A 25,082-nucleotide genomic window follows, 5' to 3' on the forward strand; every position below is an offset into this window, starting at 1 on the left:
AGATCTACGGGTCCATAGTTAGTAGCTAGATGGCTTCTTCTCTCTCTTTGATTCTTAATACCATGTTCTCCTCGATATTCTACTACTGGATTGGTACCTTGGTTCATAACTAAGGGAAATACTTATCTCTACTTTGCTGCATCACCCTTTCCTCTTCTAGAGAAAAACCAACGCAAGCTTAAGAAGTAGCAAGGAGAAGAACAAGAGAAGAAGAGGAAGTGGAGAGATGGCTGAGTGGTAGCGCTGGTTGATCGATGGATCGGTGATGTGGTGGAGCAGCGGCTGATAGCGGTGATGGATGGCGGCGGTGGCTGGTTGGCACGCCGCCACGCTGGCCTAGCCGCGGCCGGAGGTGGAGAAGCAGGCGGAGGAAGGACAGATGTGCCACGCCCAAAAGGGGATCGAGGATGAACTTGGGATTTTGACACCTCACGGTTGATCTTCCCCTTTGCAATTTGGCCCCTCTCCTTTTCTTCTTTCGGTACAAGTTGGTCCTCCTCTTCATTAGGCGGACCCTTGAAGCTTTAATGTTCATCAAACTAGGGTCCCTCCATCTTTCTTTCCTGCCCTTGTCTCTTCTGGTTAGCCACATAGTCCAAACCATGAAGTTTATAGTTCCTTTGTGCACTTTTCTGAAAAATAGACCAAAGACTAGTATGCGATCCCTTTATATGATTTTCATTCAATTATTCAACATTTCCAAGAATTGATGGTCAGAACTAAACAAATGATATATTTGTGACAAAATTATATATATGAAATGTGCTTATCAAGTTTCCCCACACTTAAACTTTTGCTTGTATTCAAGCAAAGGCATATGACAAGAGCAAGAATATGAATAGTGAGCTAAGTAAAGAATGTCCTGGTAAAACAGATCTCCAAACAATGCATGCTTTGGACCTTGGTAATGAAAATTAATGGTTAAGAGTACTACATATCAATAGGACACTAGTAAACTCGATCATTTTAAACTTTTGCAATGATAAACAAAGATTAGCAAGTTCAAATGCTGATTGTGCCAAAAGGTTGCTAAAGAGAGCACGATCCTCACTTATTACCAGGAACACAACATTGTGGTTGAACCACTTATTGAAATGGAAACACATATTGAAAATATATTATCGGTCTCACCAAAAGAACATACCACTGATCCCGAGAACATGGTATACACCTGGCTTGACCAATTATTAGTATTTTTTGTCTCCCCAAAGGAACATACCACCGATCCAGAGAACATGGTATACACCTGGTTCAACAATTACATTTTTATTATTAATTACTGCCCAGGCTAACCCGATTTCACATGGCACGGATCCAGGGAACATGACATGCTACTATAGGTAGTGATACTTATTTATTCATTGTTACTTATTTAACAAATGAATACAAAAAGGAAACAAGAATCATCACTCATCCAGGTCTTGTTCACATAGTACCGATCCAGGGAACATGGCATGCTAGTCCATAGTGGTGAGTGATTGCTCTAAATGGGAACACATTAGGCACAAACTAAGCATCTATCACTTAATGATCTAGATGTATCAAGGTAAAAGCAGAAAATGATTAAGCTTTCTAGTGTACTAGGGATTTGAGCACTCAAAACTAATACCCTTCACTACTTTCAGCAAAGCAAGCATTGTATAGATCACTAGTTTACAAGGCATTCAACAATCAATTCACGTATTCACATCAAGCACCATATGTCAAAGGTCAAATTCAGTGGGACAACATTTAAGAATTGGCTCAAGGAACCCAAATAGCAATTGATTACAGCATGTATAATGTCCGATGGTATTCAGATTGGGGTCATGAAATAGCTCACCAGGCTTATATTATGTAGGTCTCGCACAATCACTCTCTAAACTTTAGCTCTTCTCCTTTTTCTTCCACTTGCAAGCTCCAACTTCTCTCTTCTATATGTGTGCCACATTGCTTCTCCTCATCACAGTGCTTTGACTCCACCGGGATCCCAAGGGATGTCACCTCGAAGCTGGTCAGCATGTAGTAAACGATGCAGTAGCAAAAACCTGGAAAGGCATACAACAAAAGAGACAAGACAAGTGGTAGGGATAATACCCTCCAAGTCATCAATCAAGTGTCCAATTACATAAGCATAGCTATAAAGCACATGTTTAGGATGATATGAATAAATGATCTCAACGCTGGCATGTGGATGATATATTTCATTAAGCATAACTCTAGCATGGGGAGAATAAGCGTCATAATAGCAAATGTGAGAAATGCCACTAACAGGGTATGTATGATCCTGTCCTAGCAAATAATTTTTCAAGTCTAGCTTAATTGATGGTATCATGTAATGCAAGGTAGAAGCAAATAAATCATAAGGACGCATGTCATCAAGAGGATTAGATAAACCTGCTACATCACGCTCTTGTATGACAATAGGCAAATGAATTCCTGGTTCTTCAAGTTCATCTATAGCAGTTTCTTTTACTTCTTCGGGAGAGATAGACATTGGATCTTCATCTTGATCACTTGGGCATTCAAGCTCTGGATCGTCTTGTTCCTTGGCTTTGAGAATTACTTCTTGGATCTGAAGTATCTCTTCCTCTGGACTCTCACTATCTTGCTCAGTTGAATGTGAAGGTGTTGGAACCTCACATGTATCAAGGGATATCCCAGAAATACTCAGCTCAAGCTGTGATGAGATAGTACTGCCAGTATTAATGTTCCTCTCGATCTTCCTTACTTCTTCCACTAGCTCCTTTCCACTCTTAATCTTCTTCATCTCATCTAGTATCAGCTTCCTAATAGGATCATCCTCGCCACTCCAAGTGAATTCAAGGCTAAGAAGAGTGATCTTCTCTATATCATCGAACTCATTTTGTGTGGGCACTTGCACATGAGATTCCTCAACGGGTGTTGAAGTTGTAGGTTGACCAAATGGAGGACCATTTAACTCCATTGGACACATCTCCTGTTGTTGAGGTATATGAGTAGGAGCTGAATAAAATTGTTGTGGCGCATAGTTGTTGCTCTACTCATTGTACCTAATTCCCTGCATATGATGGCTAGAAGAAAATGGTGAGACCTCAGGGTTGTTGTTCCAATATGACATATTCTGGTTTTGAGGCCACCCATGTGAGTAATTGTTTTGGTATGAGCTATGTTGTTGAGTGAAGCTCATGCCAAAACAATCTGGAGGGTGAGAGTAACCATGCTGACATTCAGCGGTTTAATGGCCTGAAAACCACAAATATGGCATGTAGGAGCAACACAAGGATGGACTCTAGGGTAAGGATCATAAGAACTAGGCCTATCCTCAAAAACTATTCCTCGCTGCTGAGCTAAGTCATCTAATTGATAGGAAATCTTACTTATCAGGTCTTGAACACTTTCTGAGCTATTTGTGCTATTGCTCACATAAGCATGATGATCTGAGTAGAATCCCATTTCCAAGAAGACAATTCAACCTACCAAATTAACAAGAAAGAAAGAGAAAATAACTAGAACAGTGGTTAGGGGTAAGAGATATATCACAAATATATGGCACAAAGAGAAAACAAGTAGAACCTAGTCTATAGCCAAACAAAATCGCTCGATGCTAGTCCCCGGCAATGGCGCCACAATGATCGATTGTAAATAGATTTTCACGCCCAAATCTGCAGTGTCGTGTCGTCCACAGGGACTAGGCGACGGCAATAATGCTCGACTAAATCTAGGTGACAGAATTTAGATGATGATAGCAGACAATTAGATCTAGACTAACGAAGATTGTTCCATAAAATGTTCAGACAAAGAAAATGCAGATTTTACTTACTTTCTTTTTGGTATTTTCGTAATGCTTGAGAAATTAAAATACTAACATGAACATGATCGACAAAAGGGAAGTGAACACAAATGACTATCTAACATGTAAGAGATGGAAGAAACAAGATTAGAAGACACAATGTAGATGGTTTACATCACAAACACACATGTATTTACATTGCACATGTACTGGATCTAACACATGGACAACGGGATAAATTTCAGTAAGGAACAAACACACACGGGTGAACACATTCATATGCTAGCAGAATACTAATTCACAGAAGCAAATTCTAATAGATCAATAGATCAATAATCTCCCAAATTAACAAGGCCTCAACTGGTCATATCCAACATAACAAGTACCATATTATACTAGTACCAAACCGAACAAATAACAAGTTGCTTGCACTAGTCAAATTTGAACATTACACACGACATACACATCTCAAGTTAACAGAAATCAGAGAGAGAGAGAGAGATAACAGTAGGAGGGATTCAGAGCAGAGCTTCAGCGAATGAGGAGCAGCAAGGGGGCGCTGGAGAAGAGCAGCAAGAGGGCGCTGGAGCGGAGCAGCCGCAGGTTCGGAGAAGAAAGAAGCAGTAGGGGATGTTGAGAGAAGAGAGGAGCAGTAGTTTTGTGGGAGAAGAGCAGCAACAAGAGGTGTAGGAGAGAAGGAAGAGTAGCGTCAGTGAGTAGAAGAGCAGCAGCAGGGGCATGGAGAGAAGAAGAATATCAGCAGGTTCGAGGGGAAGAAGAATAAGAGCAGCAGCAGGGTTAGGAGAAGAAGAAGAGAAGCGGAGGAAGTGGAGTGATGGTTGAGTGGTAAAGCTGGTTGATGGATGGATCGGTGATGTGGTGGAGCAGCGGTCGATAGTGGTGATGGAAGGCTGCGGTGGCTGGTTGGCGCGCCGCCATGCTGGCCTAGCTGCGGCCGCGACTGGAGGTGGGGAAAGAGGCGGAGGAAGGAGAGATGTGCTAGGCCCAAAAGGGGATCAAGGATGAACTAGGGATTTTGTCCCCTCACATCTGATCTTCCACTTTACAATTTATCCCCTCTCCTTTTCTTCTTTCGGTACAAGTTGGTCCTTCTCTTCATTAGGCAGACCCTTCAAGCTTTAATGTTTATCACACTAGGGTCCCTCCATCTTTGTTTCCTGCCCTTGTCTCTTATCGTTAGCCACATAGTCCAAATCTTGAAGTTTATAGTGCCTTTGCGCACTTTTCTGCAAAATAGACCAAAGACTAGTAAACAATCCCTTTATATGATTTTCATTCAATTATTAAACATTGATGGTCAGAACTAAACAAATAATATATTTCTATGCCAAAATTATACAGATGAAATGTGCTTATCAGCAGCCTACCTCATAAGGCAGGTACCCTCCAGCACTGGGCGCGGGTTCGTCGACATCGGTTCCATTACACCGTCTGACTGACGGCGTGTCTCACGACATTGCTCAATGGTGACGCGAGCGTTTTCCTTCCTCCTGTCTCTCAACACTTGACTTGATCTTGCCAGAGACGTGGGTCAGATGAAGCCATCGATTCCTTATCATGGTCATCAATATCTTGGGGTTGCTGAGCTCGCTGCGGCCGCACTTGAGTGGGTTGCCGCGGAGGGGACTACAAAGTGGGTGCGTTCCTCCCGCCTTGGCCACCGACGTGGGCCGCTGACATCGCCTGCGGCTGTCGCGAGGCTCTGCAAATGGTCATTTGTTGATCTCAGCAAATCCAAGGAGACTTTGTATGGTAGCTCTCCACTCATCCATTATGTCTTCTGCTGGAACTGAGCTCGCTCCACCGCTTCGGTCGTCGTCTCTGGCATGGCATGGGAGGCAGAGCGCAAAACCGCTCGACTTCTGGACGAGCCAGAAGGAGCATTGGGCTCTCACCGTCTCGGGCCCGTCGCCAGAGGGATCTGATGTGACCAGGGATGTTCCTGACAGCCGGGCTCTTGGTCAGTTGGGCTCTTCCCGTGCGGTTGTGGTCATTGTGGGTAGACGATACGCTTGTGGTGTTGTTGTGCTTGCCCGACGCGGGACGAGGCGCACGTCCTGTCTCTGCCCCTCCAGACGGTGTGGCCAGTGGGTCTTGGCTGGCACCGGAACGGGTGTCGACATCGTGTTGGTTGAGCCCACCGATGGGGCCTGTGGGAGGAAGCTCAGCGTCTCCATGTCCCGCACCGGCGGAAGTATGATCGGCGATATGTTGAAGATGTTGGGCCGCGCCTGAGGCTCCGACCCCTGCTCCAGCCACGACAGGAGTGTTAGCAGCACCGCCCGGATTGCCGGCTCCACCCGCCGCAGCCGCAGCGCCTGCAGCCGCATGTGACGAAGCCTTCGAGGTGAAAGGATGTACCCCTGCTCCACTTCTATTCTTGGGATCCATGGATGATGAAGATTGACGAAGACCGACATGCTGGCAGTTAGGACAACATGCATTAAATGCACTGCTAGGTGTCATGTTGAGGTTGAAGCCCGGCAAGCCTGCCACGCAACTTAACTGCCTCTTCTTATTAGCGTGACACATCCTCTAGACGGGTGTCATTAAAACTAATCTCTTCTTTATCATGCTGCCATGTGCTTGATAGGATCCACATGGTTGCCTGATACCTTGACACCACACTGATTAACGATTTGGGTGCGATAAGGTGGAGCGGTGGCATCTTGGTGAAGTTTCCCCAGCAAGGGAGTGTTGGGGAACACAGTAATTTCAAAAAAAAAATCCTACACACACGCAAGATCCATCTAGGTGATGCATAGAAACGAGAGGGGAGAGTGTTTTCCACGTTCCCTCGTAGACCGAAAGCGGAAGCGTTATGACAACACGGTTGATGTAGTCATACGTCTTCACGATCTGACCGATCCTAGTACCGAAATTATGGTACCTCCGCGATTTGCACACGTTCAGCTCGGTAACGTCCCACGAACTCTAGATCCAGCCGAGTGTCGAGGGAGAGCGTCGTCAGCATGACGGTGATGATGAAGTTACCAACGCAGGGCTTCGCCTAAGCACTACAACGATATGACCGAGGTGGAAATCTGTGGAGGGGGGCACCGCACACGGCTAAACAATCAACTTGTGTGTTCTAGGGTTCCCCCTGCCCCCGTATGTAAGGAGCAAGGGGGAGGTCGGCCGTCCCTATAGGCGCACCAAGGAGGGGAGAAATCCTCCGCCTAGTAGGAGTAGGATTCCCCCTTTCCTAGTCCTACTAGGAGGGGGAAGGAAGGAGAGGGAGAGAGGGAGGGAAAGAGGGGGCGCCGGCCCCCTCCTTGTCCAATTCGGACTCCTCAAGGGGGGGGAGGCCATCCCTAAGGCCCCCTCCTCTCTCTCTCACAAGGCCCATGTTGGCCCATTAGTTCCCCCGGGGGTTCCGATAACCCCCCGGCACTCCGATAATTATCCGGTGACCCCCGGAACTCATCCGGTGTCCGAATATAGTCATCCAATATATCAATCTTTATGTCTCGACCATTTCGAGACTCCTCGTCATGTCCATGATCACATCCGGGACTCTGAACTACCTTCGGTACATCAAAACACATAAACTCATAATACCGATCGTCACCGAACATTAAACGTGCAGACCCTACGGGTTCGAGAACTATGTAGACATGACCGAGACTCGTCTACGGTCAATAACCAATAGCGGAACCTGGATGCTCATATTGGTTCCTACATATTCTACGAAGATCTTTATCGGTCAAACCGCATAACAACATACATTGTTCCCTTTGTCATCGGTATGTTACTTGCCCGAGATTCGATCGTCGGTATCTAAATGCCTAGTTCAATCTCATTACTGGAAAGTCTCTTTACTCGTTCCGTAATGTATCATCCCGTGACTAACTCATTAGTCACATTGCTTGCAAGGCTTATAGTGATGTGCATTACCGAGAGGGCCCAGAGATACCTCTCCGAAACACAGAGCGACAAATCCTAATCTCGATCTATGCCAACCCAACAAACACCATCGGAGACACCTGTAGAGCATCTTTATAATCACCCAGTTACGTTGTGACGTTTGATAGCACACTAAGTGTGCCTCCGGTATTCGGGAGTTGCATAATCTCATAGTCATAGGAACATGTAAGTCATGAAGAAAGCAGTAGCAATAAACTAAACGATCATAGTGCTAAGCTAACGGATGGGTCTTGTCCATCATATCATTCTCTAATGATGTGATCCCGTTCATCAAATGACAACACATGTCTATGGCTAGGAAACTTAAACATCTTTGATTAACGAGCTAGTCAAGTAGAGGCATACTAGGGACACTCTGTTTGTCTATGTATTCACACATGTACTAAGTTTTCGGTTAATAAAATCCTAGCATGAATAATAAACATTTATCATGATATAAGGAAATAAATAATAACTTTATTATTGCCTCTAGGGCATATTTCCTTCAGTCTCCCACTTGCACTAGAGTCAATAATCTAGTTTACATCGCCATGTGATTTAATACAGATAGTTCACATCGTCATGTGATTTAACACTCTATAGTTCACATCGCCATCTGACCAATACCCAAAGGGTTTACTAGAGTCAATAATCTAGTTCACATCGCCATGTGATTAACACCCAAAGAGTACTAAGGTGTGATCATGTTTTGCTTGTGAGAGAAGTTTTAAGTCTACGGGTTTGTCACATACAAATCCGTATGTATTTTGCAAATTTCTATGTCTACAATGCTCAAGCTTGCGATATTCTCTTCAATGGATTGGGCCCCGAAGAATTCAACAAACTCAACCGCCTTGAGAATGCAAAGGAAATTTGGGATACTTTGGTTGATATGCAGGAAGGTACCGAGTCCGTCAAGGAATCCAAATTGGATGTGCCTCAAAGTCAACTTCACAAGTTCATAATGAAGGATGGTGAAGGAGTCGCTGAGATGTACTCTAGGCTTGCTCTCATCACAAAATGAGATTGCCGGCTTAGGAAGTGAAGAGATGACCGAAAAATTCATCATCAAGAAGATCCTAAGAGCCTTGGATGGAAAATATGATACTGTGTGCACCTTCATCCAAATGAGGCCCCGACTACAAAGATCTCAAGCCAATGGAAGTCATTGGTAGAATTGTTGCTCATGAGATGTCAGTCAAGGATAAGGAAGAGCTACACAACAAGTCAAGTGGTGCTTATAAAGCTTCATGTGATGCTCCTACAACATCAAATGAGAAACAAGTATTCAATAAAGAATTGAGCTTAATGGTGAACTTCAACAAATTCTACAAGAATAGAAGCAAAGAGAGGAGTTCCTAGTAACAAGAGCAAGAAAGATTCTTCTTCTAGTAGTAACAATAATGATACTAAATCCAATATTTTTGCTTCTATTAGTTCTCTTGATTCCACTAATGATTCTCTTATCCAAGTTACACTTGAGCAAGAAAATAGCTTATTGAAGGGAATTATAGAGAAAGGTGTTTACAAGAGCCTTGCGGGAAGTAAGCAATTTGAGGAAATTGTGCACAAGCAAGGAAGGCACCGGAAGAATCAAGGTGTTTTGAACGAAAGTTCAATGCCAATGGAGTTGAGTGGGAAGAAGATCAATACCCCAAGACGAAGTTTGTTCCTCAACAAGAGAAGTATGACCCCACTTCTTTCAAAGGAACACAAGTTCAAGATGATCTTCCACCACAAGCTAAAAGGCAAGGACAAGCTTCAAGAAGAGATTGATTCATTTGAACAAGCTCCTAAGGCCATGGTCAAGTGGGTTCCCAAGACGACATCAAGTTCTACTTCATCAAGTACGACTACGACTCCAAGGATTCCCATCAAGTTGATGTGGATCCCAAAGAAGAAGAACTAGAGAGTTCTTGAGGGTGACTCCGCCAACATACTTCACTCATATTCATTTTGGCAAGGACAAGTGCAATCAACTTCCATATCTTGCACTAGTTCATGGAGTCACAAACCCTCTTGTTGGTAAGACAAGGGACAAGGTAACCTAATGCTTTCATGGACATCATCATATGTGTGTTTCACTCTATGTCTATGAACATCCTCGTGTGTTCCTTGTGGGAGTAACCCATGTAGGTATTGAAAGTGCAACCCACTCCGATGGATTGCTCCAAATGATCTACATCAACATTGAGCATCCACATCTTCAACACCTACATGAAGTCACCATCGACAAAACCCTAGGTTAGTTCATCCCTCTAAGGGGGGGATACCATATCTAGGGGGAGCTTTGCTCTAGGAATTGATCTAAAGCAACTCTAATGGTGTGAACACAACAATGCTTTATGTAAAAGTGGTAACCCCACTTGTGCTTAAACGATGAGTATGACCTGCGATCAAATGTTCTCATTTGACTCCTCTGTCAATATACTCATATATAGATGACCTTGTCACCGTCAATTGCTTGATAGATGCTAGAGTGTTTGTGCATGCTTTGCCACATGTTTTATTTGCCATCTTATTGTGTGAGCATGTTGGTTGCATAATTTTCTCCATTCGAGGACATCCATTTGTTGCTCTGGTTGTTTGCTTTTTCTTTTTGACAAATGGATGGACAAGAATGCCTAAGTAATCCCTCTAGCTATCTATGATTTTTCTCGTCTCAAACTCTATTCATGCTACATCACAAAGTTTGAACAAGTCGACTTCGGACCCTCCGGGTGAGGAGCACTCAGAGCCACCGATCTGTCAAGGTCTTAACTTCCAAAACCTCTTAATGCATTTCGGTCAGACCAACTCACTCCTACTCGGTCTCACCAAACTCATTAAGTTGATCTAGGTTTTCATCTCGGTGCAACCGATTCGAACACTTCGGTCACACCGAGTTACAGCAACTGCTAGCAGTTTTGCATCTCGGTGCCACCGAGTCATTCCACTCGGTCACACCGATAGCGACTGGGTATATATATACCGCGTGTTGAATTTTTGGAAACTCCTCCAAACGCTCGACTGCGCCTCCCTGCACTGCCGCCCCCTTTGTCTCCGGTTCGTCGCCGTCGTCGCCAGTGACCCCCTGTCATTGGTCTCCGCCGCCGTCAATGGGATACACACCGGCGTTGCCGCCGTAGCAAGTCCGTCGCCAAGTTAGGGTACGGATTTGACCCCCTTGTGCTTTCCATAACTCCGATTGTTGCACAAATCACAATGCGTATGTTCTTCCCACGTATGAGATTGATCTATCCACCAAAAGAATTTCGTAGAATAGATTTGATGCAAAAACTTAGGGTTAGGTTTCCGCCGCACCATCTCGGACCGACTAATCTGAGGATCTTGGTCACATCGATTGGCCCTGGCCATTGCACAAGTACAACTAGGTCTGACCGAAGTGTACTGATCGGTGTGACCAAAATCACTGTCTCTGTGAAACCCTACCATCTCGGAGTCACCGAACTGCATTTCGGTCTGATCGAAACTGTGTGTTTAGACTCTGTTAGTGCTTCGGTGTCACCGAGTTTGTCAAATCGGTAGCTCCGAAATGCTTTTTGCAGAAAACTAAAATTAAGTTTTTGTCTCAATATTTTTGCAAAATAAGCTACACTTTGTGATGCTCATCCACTCTATCCATACCTAACTATTCACAGGGTCAGTTTCAGCTATGTCAGAGGACAGTGATAGCCAGAACAAGTCCGAAGAGCAAGTTAACCTTAGTGAGGGCACTAGTCCCTCAAGCAGTTATGATGAGGGGAGCAGAAGCACTCCCAACAACTTGCCCAAGGCAGCCACCAGGACAAAGAAGAAGAGAACATCTGAATCTGAGGATGAGGACTTTGTCATTGAGGAGGAGGTGACCTCCAAGAAGAAAGTACTCAAGAAAGAGTATGCTGCTGCCACCAAGCCTGGAATGCCCAAGAAAGCTCATGCTAAGAGAGCTCCTATGTCAAAGGCCAGAGCCTCAACTCAACAAACCATGGAGTTCACTCTTGAACCAAGAGAGGAGAGGCCGCTGGAGGAAAGAAGAAGAAGGAGAGAGTCAGAAAGACCATTGCCAGAGTCATTGGCAAACCTTCTATGATGAGAGATTCTGATGAAGATGAGGAGGAGGAAGAGCCTGTTGCACCTCCTGCAAAGACTCAGAAGCTTATGGGGGATGCCATAAGGACTGGGGCTGCTCCATCAGAGCCCAAGTCTGCTCCCATGCCTCCAGCTCAAGCTCAAACTCCCAAACCATCTGCACCCAAGAGATCTACCAGGAACATCCTTGCTGATGAGAAGAATAAGGCCCCAGTGCCTGAAGCTCAAGAAGAAGAAGAGCAACAAGTGCTCAGAAAACCGAAGCCCAAGATTCCAGATCATAGTGATGATCAGCCTGTGGCAGAAAATATGAAGCTGAGAAAGGATGCAGGTCTGAGACTCTGGAGAAAGACTGATCCCTATGCCACCAGGAGGAGAACTGCTGTAGACTATCGTTTTCACACCAAGGAACAACATGATTTCTATGAGACTGTCTTGTTAGACAAGAAGCCCATTGTTTGTGATATGAAGTGGGTTGACTGGACATACATTGATGACAATGAGGACTACTTCCCAGGTGTGCATGAAAGCTTCAGAATGAATGAACTGGACAAGTTTGTTGGTCAGAAGTTGACTAAGTGGAACGAGATGATCATTCGAAAGATTGTCTGGATGACTGAAGGTACAAGGTATCAATCAACAATCTTAGAATGGGCTAACCTGATCAGTGCCCGAAAGGAAGAGGAGAATGACACTGATGTATATGCCAAGCCTAGGAAAGATCACAACTCCATGGCCAACATGTACAAGACCATTCCTGATGATACCCTGGAGACACGCAAGCTTGGATCCATATACTATCTGTTGTCTGGTTTGACCACTATCAGCACTATCTTGAGGCACACTCTTTTGCCCAAGTCAGGAGATCATAGAATGATCCGTGGTCACTCAATCAATTTGCCTCACATGTTTGATGTACCACAGAAGTTCAAGGTGATGAGCTTGATTGTTGAGATTGTGAAGAGAATAGTTGCTGATCAGAAGAGATCTTGTGGGTATGCCCCTCACATTCAAATATTGATCAATTCCAAGATGGGAACTTGGACATATCTACTTGATAAAGAGCATCTTCCCCTGAGGCCAGATTTTGAGGAAAACGAGGTTGTCATGGATGCATCCCATCCTACTTGTGTAGAAGCCCGGGAGAAGAGAGAGAAAGCAAAGGCTACAAATGCAGCAAAGGCAACAAGTGCACCAGATGCTTTTATAGTGATGCTCAAGACCAAGCAAGATCAACTCAGTTATCTGCTTGAGGCTAGAGTGAGAATTGAGAAGGGCTTGGCTACCCTGACTCAAAATCAAGGGAGTCTTGAGAGGATCATTGAGACTAAATTTCATGACCTAGATGTGAAGGTCACTGAGATACAGACCACTGTGGAGAAGATCCAAGAAGAAGCTGAGGACATGGATGATAGACCAACCATCGATACTTTCCAAAGAGTGCCAAGGGCACAAAGGTCATCAGCAGTGCCAGTTGTCAGAGACTACATGACTACTACTTCAGCACCTGCAGCAACTGCCATGATTGCACCTCCAGTATCAACCCCTCCAGCTCCACAGACCTCTGCTGAAGCTTTTGCAGATGCCCTCCTCTCCATGCCATCTACGCACACCGGAGCAACAAGCCAGAAGACCTCTTCATGAGCTCCTAGAGATCGTGCCTAGAGTGCCGCATAGCACTATACGCTTTCGAGCTTTTTCGTAACTTGTTGCCAAAGGGGGAGAAAGTGTACAGATCATTGATACTCTTGTGATCATGTGTTTGATCATACTATGCCTTATTGTGTGCTTGCTTGCTTATATCTATGATACTTGTGTATGATCAATCATTTGTACCCTTGGTGATGAGTGCATGTTATTTAACACTTATCATTTTGTGCGCTCCACGAAGATGTATGTGACATGGAAGAGTGACCCATGATCCTAATCGATTGTGCATTTTCATTCAAAACAAATTTTTAATAATGCACAAATTTATGGGGAGCTCTTGCTTATCACATAGTCTCAAAGCGACAATGTATTCCACTCGTATTATCATTTGTCAAAGCTTTGATCTATATGTTGTCATCAATTACCAAAAAGGGGGAGACTAAAAGTGCAACTAATCCCCGGGTGGTTTTGGTAATTCATAACAACATATAGCTCATTGGACTAATATCCATTCAAGTTAAATACTTCAGAAAGTTCAATGATTGGCATGGCATGGACTAGAGATGTTGACCCCTCAAAATTCTAAGGACAAAGATTGGCAAAAGCTCAAGACTCTTCATTTCTATTTTAGTGATCCAAGATCACATTGAGTCCATAGGAAAGCCAATACTATTAAAAGGGGATGAGGTGTTGCTTAATGGTCTACTTGCTCAAAGTGCTTAGTGATATTGCTCCAAAAACCCTCAACCACTTTCTCATTTCCACATATGTCCAAAACTCCAAGTCAAACTCGGCCCCACCGAAATGATCTATCCGACGCCACCGAGTTGAGTTGACCTAGCCACTGCCAGAAACCCTAGACAATTCGATCACACCGATATGGATTTCGGTCTCACCGAGATGGCCTTGCAAACTCTCTCTTGCCTGTTGTAATTATTTCGGTCTCACCGAAATGTGCAATTGGTCCCCTCGAGTTTGCTTGACATCCTCTCTGTTGCCTTATTGCTTCCCTTCAGTCTAACCAAGTTGATGCAATTGGTGCCACCGAGTTAATGTTTTCCCTAAGCCCTAGCACATCGGTCCCACTGAGTTGATCTCGTTGGTCCCACCGAGATTCCTAACGTTCACATTTTGAACTGAATCGGTCTCACCGAGTTCTCCTATTCGGTCTGACCGAGTTGGGTCAAATGTGTGTAACGGTTGGATTTTGTGTGGAGGCTATATATACCCCTCCACCCCTTTCTCCATTTGAGAGAGAGCCATCAGAGCATGCCTACACTTCCACTACTCATTTTCTAAGAAAGAACCACCTACTCATGTGTCGAGACCAAGACATTCCAATCCAACCACAAGAATCCTGATCTCTAGCCTTCCCCAAGTTGCTTTTCACTAAAATCTTCTTTCCACCATAGCCAAATCTATGAGAGAGAGTTGAGTGTTGGGGAGACTATCATTTGAAGCACAAGAGCAAGGAGTTCATCATCAACACACCATATATTACCTTTTGGAGAGTGGTGTCTCCTAGATTGTTTAGGTGTCGCTTGGGAGCCTCTGACAAGATTGTGGAGTTGAACCCAGAAGTTTGTAAGGGCAAGGCGATCGCCTACTTCGTAAAGATCTACCCGAGTGAGGCAAGTCCTTCATGGACGATGGCCATGGTGGGATAGACAAGGTTGCTTCTTTGTGGAACCTTCTTGGGTGGAGCCCTCCGTGGACTCGTGCAATCATTACCCTTCGTGGGTTGAAGTCTCCATCAACGTGGACGTACGATAGCACCACCTATCGGAACCACACCAAAAATCTTCGTGTCTACGTTGCGTTTGCCTTCTCCAAACCCTTCCCTTTACCTTCATATGCAATGTTTTACTTTACGCTGCTACACTCTTAGAATTGCATGCGTAGGTTGATTGCTTGACTTGTGTTAAGTTGCTAAAATCTGCCAACACTTAAAATTGGGAGAAGGTTAGATTTTTATTTGGTCAAGTAGTCTAATCACCCCCCCTCTAGACCTACTTTTGATCCTACAGTTGTGTACAAGTATCGTATCTCGCCTATTGAGCAATCGTGCTAGCGTCACTCTAGTGTTGTGTAACAAGAGCATTTTCTGTGGATTCCACATTTTGTGCTCGTTCCTTGGTTGCACGACCCCATTTATCTATCCGTGTGTGTGTTTCCGTGTGACACATATTGCTTTGGTCTACTTGTTACACGTGCAAATTTGTGAATCTCTTTCAACATTATTGAATCTTGCTAACAATTGCATAAATTTTGTGCCATCATCCTCACCAAGCTACTCCAAAAGCTTTACTTGTGTAGGTGTGAGAATCGACAAGATATGGTACTAATTGTGCTACTTCCATAATAATACTTTGGGTGATCTTTGATCCATTTTCAACATCGGATAAGGTACATTTTATCTAGTTCTTTGCTTTCTTCTACTCACATATTTCCTTGAGATGATGGACAAGCCAAGTACTTCTACCAACCCACTCTTCATCGAGCAGGAAGAGGAGCCTGCAAACTACATCACCAAGACTCACCTATTCGGTGTGCATAGAGCTTTGCACCAAGCGAATGAAGCATTGGGCGACCGCATCGATCAACTCTCCACCGACTTGAGGGAATCTGAAGCATTGACAAGAGACTACCTCGACACCACGCTTTCCAACCACATGGAAGAGCTCATCGCCAAAATGGCAACACAAATGGAAGACTTCCACGCCTTGTTGGTTAATCAGTCCTCGACAAGATCGTCATCATCATCAACATGGCGCAAGTCAAGTCGACACTCTTCGGACACTTCTTCGGATGCAAGTCACTCAAGACCTCATTCGCATCGTCGTCAAGACCATGACGATCTTCAAGATCCACAAAATCCATTCCATGGAAATGGTTTGCAAGATCGCCTTTGAGAGCGCGAACAAATACGTCAACATGATAATGATCCTACGGTCCAAGATCAAGCTCCAATACGCCAAGTCACCAAGTAAACCAAGATGGCAACGCCATTCAACAAGAGCAATAATGCCATAATGAACAAGCCCTTGAAGCCCAACATGCTCTAAATGAGGCGGCCCAAGCCGTCCGCGCACACAACTGGGAACAAGAAGAGGCCATCCGATGAGAGCATCAAGAAGAGCCGCACGCCTTGAGGAACGCCAAGAAAGGAGGAACTGTGCAAGAATCCCGCGTCCTCAACATCAAGCTAATCAAGAAGAGCACGTGCACCAAGCAGTCGAAGACCCTCAACCAAGGCAAGAGCGCCTTCACAATCGACCCGCACACATCGACGAACAACGCTACGACAAGCTCAAGTTCACCATGCCTAAGTTCTCTGAAAGCAGCGATCCTGAAGACTACCTTTCATGGGCATTGACGGTTGAAAATATCTTTCATTTGCACAACTATGAAGAAGAAAATTATATTGGCATGCCATCGCTTGTGTCCCAAGACTATTTCCTCATTTGGTGGGAGCAAGTCATTGAATGGCGAGAAGCAAAAGTTGACCCACCAATCACAACATGGAATCAAATGAAGGATGTCATGCGAGCGCGCTTTGTACCCACATACTATAGCCGCGACCTCTTCAAGAAATTGCAGCTACTCAAGAAAGGCACCAAGTCTGTTGAATTGTATTACAAGGAAATGGAGATTGCCATGATCTGAGCGAATGTCACAGAAGATAAGGAGCAAACTATGGCACGATTCTTGAATGGCCTCAACCATCCTGTCAAGAAGATTGCAGATTTCCAACCGTATTCGAACCTCCTTGAGCTAGTGCACCAAGCTACCAAGGCGGAGCGACAAGTGCAAGACGACTACAAGTACGCCAAGTACTCTTCCAAGACATATGGTTCATTCAATCAAGCCTCAATGACTACAACGCCTTCTACCTCAACGAAACCTACACCAAGAAATGGCGACAAGTCAAGTTACAAGAAAGCTTCGACATCTTCAAGTTGTCCTCCTACTACAAGAAACTTCAAGCTGAGAGCTTCATCACCAACTACTCCAATGGATGAGTCCGTCAACACAAGTTCCATCAAGTGCTTCACATGCCAAGGCCGAGGCCACTAGACATTTGAGTGCCCCACTCGGCGTACCATGATCTCAAATGACGAAGGCACCTATGACTCCATGAGCGAGGAAGAAATGGAAGCACTTGAGCATGTGGCCATGCACCAGTGCATGAATGAAGAGGAAGATGACCGAGTCTTTTGTGACAATGATTCGAGCCCCGCTCTTGTTGTCTCCAAGATCTTGACACTTCAACACCAACAAGACGGAGACCAATGTTGCCACATCTTTCACACTAAAGCGGGCATCAATGAAAGTTCCGTGAAGGTCATCATAGAAGGAGGAAGTTGCCACAATTTGGAAAGTGAAGAACTATGTACCAAGCTGCAATTGGTCAAGATGAATGATACCTCTCTAACGTATCTATAATTTTTGATTCTTCCATGCTATTATATTATCTGTTTTGGATGTTTTATATGCATTAATATGCTATTTTATATGATTTTTTTGGGACTAACCTATCAACCTAGAGCCCAGTGCCAGTTTCTGTTTTTTCCTTGTTTTAGAGTTTCGCAGAAAAGGAATACCAAACGGAGTCCAAATGGAATAAAACTTTCGCGATGATTTTTCTTGGACCAGAAGACACCCAGGAGACTTGGAGTGCAAGTCAGAAGAGCCACGAGGCGGCCACAAGGGTGGAGGTCGCGCCCAGGGGGTGGGGCGCGCCCCCGACCTTATGGGCTCCTCGTAGCCCCCCTGACCGAGATCTTCCTCATATTTATACTCTTATACCGTAAAAACATCCAGGGGAGCCACGAAACCACTTTTCCACCGCCGCAACCTTCTGTACCCGTGAGATCCCATCTTGGGGCCTTTTCTGGCATCCTGCCGGAGGGGGATTCGATCATGGACGGATTATACATCAACACCATTGCCTCTGCGATGAAGCGTGAGTAGTTTACTTTAGACCTACGGGTCCATAGCTAGTAGCTAGATGGCTTCTTCTCTCTCTTTGATTCTCAATACAAAGTTATCCTCGATGTTCTTGGAGATCTATTCGATGTAATACTCTTTTACGGTGTGTTTGCCAAGATCCGATGAATTGTGGATTTATGATCAGCTTATCTATGAATATTATTTAAATCTCCTCTGAATTCTTATATGCATGATTTGATATCTTTGCAAGTCTCTTCGAACTATCGATTTGGTTTGGCCAACTAGATTGGTTTTTCTTGCAATAGGAGAAGTGCTTAGCCTTGGGTTTAATCTTGTGGTATCCTTTCCCAGTGACAGCAGGGGCAGCAAGGCACGTATTATATTGTTGCCATCGAGGATAAAAAGATGGGGTTTTCATCATATTGCTTGAGTTAATCCCGCTACATCATGTCATCTTGCTTAATGCTTACTCTGTTCTTATGAACTTAATACTCTAGATGCAGGAAGGAGTCGGTCGATGTGTGGAGTAATAGTAGTAGATGCAAAATCGTTTCGGTCTACTTGACACAGACGTGATGCCTATATTCATAATCATTGCCTTAGATATCGTCATAACTTTGCGCTTTTCTATCAGTTGCTCGGCAGTAATTTGTTCACCCACCATAATAATTTCTATCTTGAGAGAAGCCTTTAGTGAAACCTATGGCCCCCGGGTGTATTTTCCATCATATAAGTTTCCGATCTACAATTTCTAGTTTCCTATTTACTTTCTTTGCAATCTTTACTTTCCGTTCCATAAACCAAAAATATTACTTTACCATTTATCCATCTCTATCAGATCTCACTTTGCGAATAATCGTGAAGGGATTGACAACCCCTTTTTCGCATTGGTTCCAAGTTGGTGTTTGTTTGTGCAGGTATTCGGTGGCTTGTTGCGTTGTCTCCTATTGGATTGATACCTTGGTTCTCAAAACTGAGGGAAATACTTACGCTACTTTTCTGCATCACCCTTTCCTCTTCAAGGGAAAAACCAACGCAAGCTTAAGAGGTAGCAATGAACCGTCCTCGTCTGTACAAGGTCCAATGGCTTAGAGACTCTGACACCATTCAAGTTGGGCACACCGTTCATGTCTCCCTCAAGATTGGAGCATACGAAGATGCTTTGGAGTGTGATGGTGTTCCCATGTCCGTTTTCCATCTCCTACTTGGACGACCTTGGCGATTTGACCATGGCATCATCCAAAATGGGCGAAGCAATCACTATAGTTTCAAGATGAAGGGAAAGGAGTACGTGCTATGACCCATGTCGCCTAGTCAAGTGATCACCAAGAAGCAAGCATCCATCCATCATGGATAGAATAGTGAGAGAGTGAGCCACCAAAAAGAGAGTGAGCGCCACAAGACAAAAATGAGTGCTTCCATGATGAGTGGCAAGAAAAACTTAGTGCTTTTAGCCACCAAACGAGAGATGAGATAAGTGTGTGAAAATCCCTCGAGTGTTATGCACTATCTACTAGTGTGCAAAGACGAGGCGACAAGAACTAACACCCCTCACCATCTACCTCTAGTGTTGTCTCATCTATTGCAGGAGTCCGCAGACGTTTTCCCCGATTAGCTACCTCCGGGACTACCTCCACTATGAGGCATCGAACACTGCATCAACCTCATCCCCAACGCACCTTTACCGAACAAGGCACGATACCGTGTCAACCCCGACGAAACCAAGGAAAAACAAAGGCAAGTACAACACTGATACGTCTGCAACGTATCTATAATTTATGAAGTATTCATGCCATGTTTACAACAATTTTATATGGTTTGGGTGCAATTTTATATGATTCAATGAAACTAACATGGACTGACGCTGTTTTCAGTAGAACTGCCGTGGTGTTTTTTGTGTGCAGAAATCAAAGTTCTCCAAATGCAGCAAAACTTTTTGATGATTTTTTGGAACGAAAGAGGCACTAGAAGCTTCGTGGGAGGACCAGGAGGGGAAGAAGGTGGCCACTAGGCACTAGGGCGCGCCCTGGTGGGTAGTGGGCCCCTCAAAGCCAATCTGGACGTGAGACCGACGCCAAAAAATCATATATATATCTATATATATATATATATATATATATATATATATATATATATATATATATATATATATATATATATATATATATATATATATATATACAGAAATCCCCAGAAATAACCTTAGATCAGAAGTTCCGCCGCCGCAAGCCTCTGTAGTCACGAAAAACCAATCTGGACCCTGTTCTAGCACTCTGCCGGAAGGGAAAATCATCACTGGAGGCCATCTTCATCATCCCGGTGGCCACCATGATGAGGAGGGAGTAGTCCACCCTCATGGCTGAGGGTTTGTACTAGTAGCTATGTGTTTGATCTCTCTCTCTTGTGTTCTTGATTTGGCATGATCTTGATGTATCGCAAGCTTTGTTAATATAGTTGGATCATATGGTGTTTTCCCCTCTCTATCTTGTTGTGATGACTTGAGTTTTACCTTTGAGATTTCATTATTATCAGATTGAATACTTTTATGGATTTGAGAACAATGGATGTATGTCTTGCTATGAATACCCGTGGTGACAATGGCGTATCATATTGATTCACTTGATGTATGTTTTGGCACATAACTCATGGATTCCCGAGGTGACACTGGGGTAATCTATGCATAGAGGTTCATGCATGTTTTCGTCTTTGTTTTTCTGGTAGAAATCATGGGGCACTCTTTGAAGTTCTTTGTGTTGGATTGAGTATTATGACTCTGAAGTTGTTTGATGCATATCGTATAATCAACTCATGGATACTCGTGGTGACATTTGAGTATCTGGGTGATATTAGAGTTGTTTGATGTGTATCATATCGTGTTATTTTAGTACGAACTCTTGGGCTGTTTGTGACACTTATAGGAATAGCTCGATAGGTCGATTGGAAAGGATAACTTTGAGGTGGTTTCGTACCCTACAAGCAATTTTGTCTTATGTTCTCCGCTAGATAAGAACTTTGGAGTGATTCTTTATCGCACGTTGAGGGATTGCCAAATGATCTAACTATGTTAGCATTGTTGAGAGATTGCACTAGAGAAAGTATGAACCCTAGGCCTTATTTTCAAGCATTGTAATAACGTTTGTGCTCATTTTTGTTACTTGCTACCTTGCTATTTTTTATTGTTCATATTACAAAAATCAATATGTACTATCATTACTGCACTTGTATCACCATCTTTTCGCCGCACTAGTGCACCTATACAATTTACCATAGTATTTGGTGTGTTGGGGACACAAGAGACTCTTTGTTATTTGGTTGTAGGGTTGTTTGAGAGAGACCATCTTCATCCTACGCCTCCCACGGATTGATAAACCTTAGGTCATCCACTTGAGAGAAAATTGCTACTGTCCTACAAAACACTGCACTTGGAGGCCCAACATGAGTCTATAAAAATAAAGTTGCGTAGTAGACATCAAGCTCTTTTGTGGAGCCGTTGCTCGGGAGGTGAGTGCTTGAAGGTATATCTTTAGATCTTGCAACTGAATCATTTAGTTTCTTATTTTGTCACTAGTTTGGTTTATACAAAGAAAAAAAGGAATTGAGGTTGCGTCATATTACTCGTCTTTATCATGTCTTTCTTGAAAATGATGGAAGGGATAATTGCGCTCAATTGATAGAAGAAGAACTCAATAAAGTGTTTGGCGTAAAATATATGAATGATGAGCATGATTGCAATGTTGCTAGTATGAAGCTTTGAATATCCATGATGTTAATGATATGTGATGTTGCTTGAAACTGCGTCGGTATTTTCCCAAAGAGGAAGGGATGATACAGCACAACTACGGTAGGTATTTCCCTCAGTTATGAAACCAAGGTATCAATCCAGTAGGAGAACCAAGCAACACTATGTAAACGGTACCTACAAACAAAGAACAAATACTTGCAACCCGACGCGTAAGAGGGGTTGTCAATCCCTCCACGGTAAAAAGATGGATAAATTTGTGGTAGATTGGATAAATAGATCGCAATAAAATGTGAAATAAAAGATGCGACTAAAAAGTGCAGCAAGTATTTTTGAGTTTTTGGATTAATAGATCTGAAAACAAAAGTGGAAAATAGTAGATCGGAAAATAAATATGATAAAGAATAGACCCGGGGGTCGTAGATTTCACTAGTGGCTTCTCTCGAGAAATAGCACACGGTGGGTAAACAAATTACTGTTGGGAAATTGATAGAAGATCAAATAATTATGACGATATCCAAGGAAATGATCAATATATAGGCATCACGTCCAAGATTAGTAGACCGAAATTATTCTGCATCTACTACTATTACTCCACACATCGATCGGTATCCAACATGCATCTAGTGTATTAAGTTCATGGAGAAACGGAGTAATGCAATTCGAACGATGACATGATGTAGACGAGATCTATCCATGTAGGAATAACCCCCATCTTGTTGTCCTTAATAGAAACGATACATGCGTGCCTTGCTGCCTGTTCTATCACTAGGAAAGAACACCGCAAGATCGAACCCATCACAAATCACCTCTTCCCATGGCAAGAAAAATTGATCTAGTTGTCCTAACTAAACCAAAGATTTGAAGAAGAAATACGAGGCTATAAACAATCATGCATATAAGAGATCAAAGAAGACTCAAATAATATTCATGGATAAGAATCTGATCATAAACTCAAACTTCATCGGATCCCAACAAACACACCACAAAAGGTCATTACATCAAATAGATCTCTAAGAGACCATTGTATTGGGAATCAAAAGAGAGAGAGAGAGAGGAAGCCATCTAGCTACTACCTACGAACTCGTAGGTCTATGGTGGACTATTGATGACCCACAAGTATAGGGGATCAATTTTAGCTCTTTTCGATAAGTAAGAGTGTCGAACCCAACGAGGAGCAGAAGGAAATGACAAGTGGTTTTCAGCAAGGTAATGTCTGCAAGTGCTGAAATTGTAAGTAGCGGAGTAGTTTGATAGCAAGATAATTTGTAACGAGCGAGTAACGATAGTAGTAACAAAAGTGAAGCAAGGTATCCCAATCCTTTTGAGGCAAAGGACAGGCCAAAACGGTCTCTTATGATAAGCAAAGCGTTCTTGAGGGTACACGGGAATTTCATCTAGTCACTTTCATCATGTTGGTTCGATCTGTATTCGCTACTTTGATAATTTCATATGTGGGTGGACCGGTGCTTAGGTGTTGTTCTTAGTGGAACAAACCTCCTACTTATGATTAACCCTCCCGCAAGGATCCGCAACTACGAGAAAATTATTAAGAATAAATTCTAACCATAGCATTAAACTTTTGGATCCAATCGGTCCCTTACGGAATAGCGCATAAACTGGGGTTTAAGCTTCTGTCACTCTCGCAACCCATCATATAATTGCTACTCCACAATGCATTCCCCTAGTCCCAAATATGGTGAAGTGTCATGTAGTCGACGTTCACATGACACCACTAAGGGAATCACAACATACATACTATCAAAATATCGAACACATATCAAGTTCACATGATTACTTGCAGCATGATTTCTCCCGTGACCTCAAGAACAAAAGTAACTACTCACAAATGATAAACATGCTCATGATTAGAGGAGTATTAAATAGCATATTGGATCTGAACATATAATCTTCCACCAAAGAAACCATATAGTAATCAACTACAAGATGTAATCAACACTACTAGTCACCCACTAGCACCAATCTATAGTTCCGGTAACAAGATTGAACACAAGAGATGAACTAGGGTTGGAGATGAGATGGTGCTGCTGAAGATATTGATGGAGATTGCCTCCCCAAGATGGGAGAGTTGTTGGTGATGATGCTGACGATGATTTCCCCCTCCGGGAGGGAAGTTCCCCCGGTAGAATCGCTCCGCGAGAGGGCAAAAGTGCTCCTGCCCAAGTTCTGCCTCGAGGCGGCAGCGCTCCGTCCCGAAAGTCCCCCTCTTATGTTTTTCTAGGTCAAAATGACCTATATACCAGAAGATGGGCACCGGAGGTGGGCCTGGGTGAACGCAACCCACCAGGGCGTGTCTGGGCTCCCTGGCATGCCCAGGTGGGTTGTGCCCACCTGGTGGGGCCCCTCTGGTACTTATTTGCTCCAATAATTCTCAAATATTCCATAAAAAATCCTTGTGAAGTTTTAGCTCATTTGGAGTTGTGCAGAATAGGTAGCCTGACGTAGCTTTTTTAGGTCCATATTTCCAGCTGCTGGAATTCTCCCTCTTTGTGTGTACCTTGCACATTATGAGAGAAAAGGCATTAGAATTACTCCAAAAAGCATTATTATGGATAAAAACATTATAAATAACAGTAAGAAAACATGATGCAAAATGGACGTATCAACTCCCCCAAGCTTAGACCTCGCTTGTCCTCAAGCGAAAACCGAAATCGAAAAACATGTCCACATGCTTTGAGAAAGAGGTGTCGATAAAAACAAAATACGGATATAGAAGCATCATGTTGATTATTATAACAACAACAAAATTAAACATAAGACTTTTATCATAGAACTTTTATCATATACTCCCTCCGTTCCAAAATACATGACTCAACTTTGTACTATTTTAGTACAAAGTTGAGTCATCTATTTTGGAACGGAGGGAGTACTTCTCATGAATAATTAACAATTCATCACACAATCGAAGTATGAAGCAAAAACTCTATTAAAAACAACAAACTATGTTCTCAGTCAACTTTGCAACTACAA

The 25,082-nt window shown here is 43.5% G+C and overlaps 1 protein-coding gene across 1 annotated transcript; it reads right to left on the reverse strand.

The window, feature by feature from the left end:
* Positions 1-893: 893 nt before the first annotated feature.
* On the reverse strand, positions 894-4,759 carry LOC120969795 (uncharacterized). The gene is made up of 2 exons (XM_040397058.3): positions 1,823-4,759; positions 894-1,246 (listed from the first exon to the last, which is right to left on the reverse strand). The coding sequence occupies exon 1, from the start codon at positions 2,933-2,935 to the stop codon at positions 1,943-1,945; it is 993 nt and encodes a 330-aa protein (XP_040252992.1). The 5' UTR covers positions 2,936-4,759; the 3' UTR covers positions 894-1,246; positions 1,823-1,942.
* Positions 4,760-25,082: the final 20,323 nt, after the last annotated feature.

Source organism: Aegilops tauschii, chromosome 7, assembly GCF_002575655.3.
Source record: "Aegilops tauschii subsp. strangulata cultivar AL8/78 chromosome 7, Aet v6.0, whole genome shotgun sequence".
Classification (NCBI taxonomy): Eukaryota; Viridiplantae; Streptophyta; class Magnoliopsida; order Poales; family Poaceae; genus Aegilops; species Aegilops tauschii.